At 42.5% G+C, this 9,292-nt stretch overlaps 1 protein-coding gene across 1 annotated transcript; it reads left to right on the forward strand.

Moving 5' to 3' along the window:
• Window positions 1–7,918: 7,918 nt before the first annotated feature.
• LOC115149689 (zinc finger protein 180-like) lies at window positions 7,919–8,734 on the forward strand (the record flags this gene model as incomplete). The annotated part of the gene is made up of 1 exon (XM_029692611.1): window positions 7,919–8,734. A coding segment is annotated over one exon (816 nt), but the record flags the coding sequence as incomplete, so codon positions are not given.
• Between the last annotated feature and the right edge of the window lie 558 nt (window positions 8,735–9,292).

The raw sequence follows: 9,292 nt of genomic DNA on the forward strand, positions 1-9,292 counted from the left end.
TTTGATCCATATCAGAATAAGGCTGTAATGTAACAAAATGTGTAAAAAGGGAAGGGGTCTGAATGCACTATGTTCTAGGGCTGTCCCAGATAAAAAAGTATTCTACCAATTGATTGGTTGAAATGTTATGACGTGTATTTAAAAAAAAAACACCCCATGTATTTAATAAAATCAACAGTATGTGTTTTTAATAAAATCAACTGTATCAACTGTCCATATAGACACACCCCATGTGTTTAATAAAATCAACTGTATGTGCAGAACTTGAACTGAACTGATGCTTCAAGTGTTTGATTAAATAATTAACACACACACATGTCTTGAGGAAGCCAGAGATTAGTATAACCAGAAGAAAATAACCAATTTTCTTGGTTTTCCTGTTTCCGGTCACAACTTGCAGACTTGTTTACGCTGCTGTGCGTTTTTGTTGCCGATCTTACTTTGCTACCTGACGGTTTTTACTTTTTCGTTACCGTATATTTTTACTTTTTACCCTCACTCAACTTTTTTCATTCAACTTTCTTACCCCGGAGGTTTTATCTGGACATGGTTCGTCAGGACTTCAAACAGCCGAAGCTAAGTAACATTAACATGGTGCCTTCTAATTGCAGTCGTTGTACTTATAATATACAGGAGAACGATCGCCTTACGGCGAGGATAGCTGTGCTGCAAGCCCAGCTTCAGACGCAATCGTTAGGCAAGGGTAACTTCAGTGTAGGAAAGGATGAAACAGCGTCTGTGCCACCAGTAAGTACAGATAGTAATGTTAGTATAAACCCCCTCGCACGGTCCCCGCAGCCGGACAACTTTCTCATGGCTTCTGGAGGGAAACGCTGTAGGAATGCTCAACCGGTGTCGCTTATTCAGCCGACAGAAACTTTCAACCGGTTCTCCCCATTAAGTGAGTCGGAGTCGGAGGCCGAGACTTCTCTGGTGTCTACTCCTCCCGCTGTGGGGTCTGAGACGCCGATGGCTCCCACCATTAGCTCTGACAAATTGAAAACCCTAGTCATTGGCGACTCCATTACCCGCAGTATTAGACTTAAAACTAATCATCCAGCGATCATACACTGTTTACCAGGGGGCAGGGCTACCGACGTTAAGGCTAATCTGAAGACGGTGCTGGCTAAAGCTAAAACTGGCGAGTGTAGAGAGTATAGAGATATTGTTATCCACGTCGGCACCAACGATGTTAGGATGAAACAGTCAGAGGTCACCAAGCGCAACATAGCTTCAGCGTGTAAATCAGCTAGAAAGATGTGTCGGCATCGAGTAATTGTCTCTGGCCCCCTCCCAGTTAGGGGGAGTGATGAGCTCTACAGCAGAGTCTCACAACTCAATCGCTGGATGAAAACTGTGTTCTGCCCCTCCCAAAAGATAGAATTTGTAGATAACTGGCCCTCTTTCTGGGACTCACCCACAAACAGGACCAAGCCTGGCCTGTTGAGGAGTGACGGACTCCATCCTAGCTGGAGGGGTGCTCTCATCTTATCTACGAACATAGACAGGGCTCTAACTCCTCTAGCTCCAGAATGAAATAGGGTGCAGGCCAGGCAGCAGGCTGTTAGCCAGCCTGCCAGCTTAGTGGAGTCTGCCATTAGCACAGTCAGCGTAGTCAGCTCAGCTTTCCCCATTGAGACCGTGTCTGTGCCTCGATCTAGGTTGGGCAAAATTAAAAATGGCGGTGTTCGCTTTAGTAATCTCACTAGTATAAAGACCTCCTCCATTCCTGCCATTATTGAAAGAGATTGTGATACTTCACATCTCAAAATTGGGTTACTTAATGTTAGATCCCTCACTTCCAAGGCAGTTATAGTCAATGAACTAATCACTGATCATAATCTTGATGTGATTGGCCTGACTGAAACATGGCTTAAGCCTGATGAATTTACTGTGTTAAATGAGGCCTCACCCCCTGGTTACACTAGTGACCATACCCCCCGTGCATCCGGCAAAGGCGGAGGTGTTGCTAACATCTACGATAGCAAATTTCAATTTACAAAAAAAAAAACAATGACGTTTTCGTCTTTTGAGCTTCTAGTCATGAAATCTATGCAGCCTACTCACTCACTTTTTATAGCTACTGTTTACAGGCCTCCTGGGCCATATGCAGTGTTCCTCACTGAGTTCCCTGAATTCCTATCGGATCTTGTAGTCATAGCAGATAATATTCTAATTTTTGGTGACTTTAACATTCACATGGAAAAGTCCACAGACCCACTCCAAAAGGCTTTCGGAGCCATCATCGACTCAGTGGGTTTTGTCCAACATGTCTCTGGACCTACTCACTGCCACAGTCATACTCTGGACCTAGTTTTGTCCCATGGAATAAATGTTGTGGATCTTAATGTTTTTCCTCATAATCCTGGATTATCGGACCACCATTTTATTGCATTTACAATTGCAACAAATAATCTGCTCAGACCCCAACCAAGGAGCATTAAAAGTCGTGCTATAAATTCTCAGACAACCCAAAGATTCCTTGATGCCCTTCCAGACTCCCTCTGCCTACCCAAGGACGTCAGAGGACAAAAATCAGTTAACCACCTAACCGAGGAACTCAATTTAACCTTGCGCAATACCCTAGATGCAGTTGCACCCCTAAAAATTAAAAACATCTGTCATAAGAAACTAGCTCCCTGGTATACATAAAATACACGAGCTCTGAAGCAAGCTTCCAGAAAATTGGAACGGAAATGGCGCCACACCAAACTGGAAGTCTTCCGACTAGCTTGGAAAGACAGTACCGTGCAGTATCGAAGAGCCCTCACTGCTGCTCGATCATCCTATTTTTCCAACTTAATTGAGGAAAATAAGAACAATCCGAAATTTCTTTTTGATACTGTCGCAAAGCTAACTAAAAAGCAGCATTCGCAAATGGAGGATGGCTTTCACTTCAGCAGTAATACATTTATGAACTTATTTGAGGAAAAGATCATGATCATTAGAAAGCAAATTACGGACTCCTCTTTAAATCTGGGTATTCCTCCAAAGCTCCATTGTCCTGAGTCTGCACAACTCTGCCAGGACCTTGGCTCAAGGGAATTACTAAAATGTTTTAGTACTATATCTCTTGACACAATGATGAAAATAATCATGGCCTCCAAACCCTCAAGCTGCATACTGGACCCTATTCCAACTAAACTACTGAAAGAGCTGATTCCTGTGCTTGGCCCTCCTATGTTGAACATAATAAACGGCTCTCTATCCACCGGATGTGTACCAAGCTCACTAAAAGTGGCAGTAATAAAGCCTCTCTTGAAAAAGCCGAATCTTGACCCAGAAATTATAAAAAACTATCGGCCTATATCGAATCTTCCATTCCTCTCAAAAATTTTAGAAAAAGCTGTTGCACAGCAACTCACTGCCTTCCTGAAGACAAACAATGTACACGAAACGCTTCAGTCTGGTTTTAGACCCCATCATAGCACTGAGACTGCACTTGTGAAGGTGGTAAATGACCTTTTAATGACGTCAGACCGAGGCTCTGCATCTGTCCTCGTGCTCCTAGATCTTAGTGCCGCTTTTGATACCATCGATCACCACATTCTTTTGGAGAGATTGGAAACCCAAATTGGTCTACATGGACAAGTTCTGGCCTGGTTTAGATCTTATCTGTCGGAAAGATATCAGTTTGTCTCTGTGAATGGTTTGTCCTCTGACAAATCAATTGTAAATTTCGGTGTTCCTCAAGGTTCCGTTTTAGGACCACTATTGTTTTCACTATATATTTTACCTCTTGGGGATGTCATTCGAAAACATAATGTTAAATTTCACTGCTATGCGGACGACACACAGCTGTACATTTCAATGAAACATGGTGAAGCTCCAAAATTGCCCTCGCTAGAAGCCTGTGTTTCAGAGGTAAGGAAGTGGATGGCTGCAAACTTTCTACTTTTAAACTCGGACAAAACAGAGATGCTTGTTCTAGGTCCCAAGAAACAAAGAGATCTTCTGTTCAATCTGACAATTAATCTGGATGGTTGTACAGTCATCTCAAATAAAACTGTGAAGGACCTCGGTGTTACTCTGGACCCTGATCTCTCTTTTGAAGAACATATCAAGACTGTTTCAAGGACAGCTTTTTTCCATCTACGTAACATTGCAAAAATCAGAAACTTTCTGTCCAAAAATGACGCAGAAAAATTAATCCATGCTTTTGTTACTTCTAGGCTGGACTACTGCAATGCTCTACTTTCCGGCTACCCGGATAAAGCACTAAACAAACTTCAGTTAGTGCTAAATACGGCTGCTAGAATCCTGACTAGAACCAAAAAATTTGATTATATTACTCCAGTGCTAGCCTCCCTACACTGGCTTCCTGTTAAGGCAAGGGCTGATTTCAAGGTTTTACTGCTAACCTACAAAGCATTACATGGGCTTGCTCCTACCTATCTTTCCGATTTGGTCCTGCCGTACATACCTATACGTACTCTACGGTCACAAGACGCAGGCCTCCTAATTGTCCCTAGAATTTCTAAGCAAACGGCTGGAGGTAGGGCTTTCTCCTATAGAGCTCCATTTTTATGGAATAGTCTGCCTACCCATGTGAGAGACGCAGACTCAGTCTCAACCTTTTAAGTCTTTACTGAAGACTTATCTCTTCAGTAGGTCCTATGATTAAGTGTAGTCTGGCCCAGGAGTGTGAAGGTGAACGGAAAGGCTGGAGCAACGAACCGCCCTTGCTGTCTCTGCCTTGCCGGTTCCCCTCTTTCCACTGGGATTCTCTGCCTCTAACCCTATTACAGGGGCTGAGTCACTGACTTACTGGTGTTCTTCCATGCCGTCCATGGGAGGGGTGCGTCACTTGAGTGGGTTGAGTCACTGACGTGGTCTTCCTGTCTGGGTTGGCGCCCCCCCTTGGGTTGTGCCATGGCGGAGATTTTTGTGGGCTATACTCGGCCTTGTCTTCGGACGGTAAGTTGGTGGTTGTAGACATCCCTCTAGTGGTGTGGGGGCTGTGCTTTGGCAAAGTGGGTGGGGTTATATCCTGCCTGTTTGGCCCTGTCCGGGGGTATCATCGGATGGGGCCACAGTGTCTTCTGATCCCTCCTGTCTCAGCCTCCAGTATTTATGCTGCAGTAGTTTATGTGCCGGGGGGCTAGGGTCAGTCTGTTTCATCTGGAGTATTCTCTTGTCTTATCCGGTGTCCTGTGTGAATTTAAATATGCTCTCTCTAATTCTCTCTTTCTCTCTTTCTTTCTCTCGGAGGACCTGAGCCCTAGGACCATGCCTCGGGACTACCTGCCATGATGACTCCTTGCTGACCCCAGTCCACCTGGCCATGCTGCTGCTCCAGTTTCAACTGTTCTGCCTGCGGCTACGGAACCCTGACCTGTTCACCGGACGTGCTTGTTGCACCCTCGACAACTACAATGATTATTATTATTTGACCATGCTGGTCATTTATGAACATTTTAACATCTTGACCATGTTCTGTTATAATATCCACCCGGCACAGCCAGAAGAGGACTGGCCACCCCTCATAGCCTGGTTCCTCTCTAGGTTTCTTCCTAGGTTTTTGGCCTTTCTAGGGAGTTTTTCCTATGGAGTTTTTCCTAGCCACCGTGCCTCTTTCACATGCATTGCTTGCTGTTTGGGGTTTTAGGCTGGGTTTCTGTACAGCACTTTGAGATTTCAGCTGATATACGAAGGGCTATATAAATACATTTGATTTGATTTGATTTGATTTTGAATTCCCGACCTGCTGCTGGCCTTCGTAAATTCTGACGTTATGCTGCTGAAGTTTCCGGTAAAATCGGCAAACTTTTTCCATTTACGTTTGAAGTGCCAATTTATCTGACCATTTCTACCGATCTGCGTGCCAGTTATGAACGAGGTACAACACCATACTATCAGACATCCCCAAATGTAACTTTGACTATACTTACTCTTCCCTGAAGGAGGGAAATGAAGTACAACACCTGTTTGGCCCCACCCCTTCCTGGGTTGGTGAAAAGCGGTATTAAATTGAAGGATTAAATCCAAGCCTCACTCTCATCACCTGTGGAAGATGGGGCTTCCAGCGAGGCGTGGATTTAATAGTATGTTGTACCTAGTTTCCCTCCTTCAGGGAACACTAGTTATAGTCATAACGTGTGGATTAATAGTATGTTGTACCTAGTTTCCCTCCTTCAGGGAACAGTAGTGATAGTCATAACATGTGGATTTAATAGTATGGTGTACCTAGTTTCCCTCCTTCAGGGAAGAGTAGTTATATTCATAACGTTAAGATTGTCGTATGATAAACTTAAATACTGGATCTTGCTGTCGGACAGTTTTTTTGTATTCAGATCTCTGAAATGCTCTCTAACTACGTAACATTTAGTGTCTCCTTATGTTACGCTGGGAAAACAGTTTTCACGGGCACAGAAATCTTAAATCATTTCAGAGTTTGCTAAATCCAATGGTTCTAACCTGGAGTCACCTTGACTTTATTGCCAACACCCAAATGGATACTGTCATTAATGCGGTTCTTCAATAATTACACATAATACTTAATTCTGTAGCTGTTTAGTTACAGTCACATGTTCAACTATCATCAGATGATCCAGGAAATCATTTCCGCATGCCAGTCAAATGTAGTTCTTCATTCATTACACCGGTAAAGACAGTTATGCCGTGCTCCACGTTGGATCCAACATCCCAAACAAATTGATGTTTATAATGTGTTATTGTCTACTTGATTTACAGTAGGGTCTCGTTAGTCCGTTTGGAAACGGAGATACTTAGCTCATAATGTGTAGAGAACTGTTCCTTGATGGATAGGCTATTGTACAACACACAGAGCTATTTTCCTTTATTCAGGACATTTAGAATGACAACAGATTACAGAGTAGCCTAGTGGGATTATTCACAAAATTATCTGGTGATAAGGTCATGAAATGTCATGACAAAGACATTTTAGTTTCCATGTTTCACCTGAAATATTAAATGATTTATAGTCCTAGGTCTATGTTGTTGTTAGATGAAGTTATAGGTCCTACAGTAGGTCTCTGTTATTGTTAGGTGAAGTTATGGGCCAATTTGTTCAACACTTAGTGTACAAACCCTCATTGTCAGGCTGATGGCAAAGCTAGCCAAAGAGCATTTTACTGGTTGAAGTGTTTTTTAAGTGTAAAGAAGTTGATTTGCGACAATAACACAAACATATTAACCAGGACATTCAAGCGAGCCTTACAATTATAATCTTAAAGTAATGTGAAATTCACTCATAAGCAACCTGGAAATGGAGGCTTTTTTTGCTGTCAGCCTATGAGAACTCCCCTGAGTTTTCCCCCACGGTGGTGAATTAGTGAATAGACACAGAGCAAAATGTGAGTTTCCTTGAGTAGCCCTCCTGATCTTGCGCTGTAATATTCAGAATACATTGTGAAAAACTAAAATTTTCACTCACCATTTTTGCCATATGCAGATATACTACATCCATAACTATTGGTTTCCTCATTAGCAGGGAGGATTTTCTGCAACCAAATTGTGTGTGAATTGCCCTCGTGCCACAATTTTAGCAAACACAGAAAGGAGCCAAAATTGGAGACCAAAAGTCGTCTGGCACACTGCTTAGGATTTCAACAACTTTAATAACTTATTTCTAGCCTACAATCATCGATGTTACTACTAATGTGAAAACAAGACAAAATATGATTATTGCGGCTCACTTGACTGTCTTAATTGTCAAATAATTTAACAGACGTCAGTTGTTGTACAACTTCGTGGGTATGATCTGGGCATCACCTTTTACCTCAAATGGTCTGACTTTGTTGTTCACACAGGAGAGAGATGTGACTATCGTGGATCCTCTGGAGAGCCTCAACAACATCATGATGCTGACAAGCCAGAGCAGAGTCTCTCCACATCAGAACAACTCAAGAAACACCAGCAGAGACCCACAGGAAAGAAATCTATCTGCTGCTCTGACTGTGGGAAAGATTGCAAATCTTCATCAGAACTTAAAATACACCAGCGAGTACACACTGGAGAGAAACCTTACTGCTGCTCTGACTGCGGGAAACTTTTCTCAAGGTCAAATTCACTAAAAGTACACCTGAGAATTCACACTGGAGAGAAATCTCACTGCTGCGCTGACTGTGGAAAACGTTGCAAAGATTCATCAGAACTTAAAATACACCAGCGAGTACACACAGGAGAGAAGCCTCACCACTGTTCAGATTGTGGTAAAAGCTTTTCAACATCACAGACTTTGAAGCTGCACCAGAGAACACACACAGGAGAGAAACCTTTTAGCTGTGATCAATGTGGGAAGAGTTTTACTCAGTCAAGCTGCCTGAAATCACACCACAAAATACACACTGGAGAGAAACCGTATAGCTGTGCTCAGTGTGGGAATTGTTTTGTTACATCTAGCAACCTGATATCACACCAAAGAACACACACAGGAGAGAAATCATATAGCTGTGATCAATGTGGGAAGAGTTTTGGTACATCTCAAAATTTGATGATACACCAGAGAACACACACGGGAGAGAAGCCTTATAGCTGTGATCAATGTGGGAAGAGTTTTACTACATCTAGCCATCTGACTGTACACCAGAGAAGACACACAGGAGAGAAACCTTATAGCTGTGATCAATGTGGGAAGAGTTTTGTTTCATCTGGCCCTCTCGCTAAACACCAGAGAACACACACAGGAGAGAAACCTTATAGCTGTGATCAATGTGGGAAGAGTTTTGTTTCATCTGGCCCTCTCGCTAAACACCAGAGAACACACACAGGAGAGAAATCTCATAGCTGTGATCAATGTGATAAGAGATACTCTGATAAAAGATCTTTGATCAAACATCAGAAAATACATACATGAAGGAGTTGTTTCATGATATCAATGAATTAATGTCACAATGTAGAATGTTTTAACATTGTAGAAGGAGTATTTTAATGATGTCACAATGTAGAACCCTAAACGTTTGTCCCCTGTTCTATTGATTTCAACATGATATGGATATTAGCCTCATTGGGAAAATCCAGGCTCTGAAATGAAAGAGTTACTATTTATGTGATTTAACAAAAAGTGACTAACAAAAGAAAGAGCTGTGTTCCACTTACCACGTTGGTGACCCACTTGAATCAAAATGCAACACTTCAAAATGTATCTGGCTGTTTTCTACAAATTGTCCTCTAACCAGTGATGTACACATTATTCCCAGATTCTGTGTGGTTTTTGAACTGTTAGTTTTAACAGGACGTGCAACCTCATCTCCCTCCTCTCGCACAATTGATTTCAACATGATATCGACGAGTGATGACAAACAAGTGTTGCGTTCTGTTGTTAAGCGAC

Source organism: Salmo trutta, chromosome 15 (assembly GCF_901001165.1).
Source record: "Salmo trutta chromosome 15, fSalTru1.1, whole genome shotgun sequence".
Lineage (NCBI taxonomy): Eukaryota > Metazoa > Chordata > Actinopteri > Salmoniformes > Salmonidae > Salmo > Salmo trutta.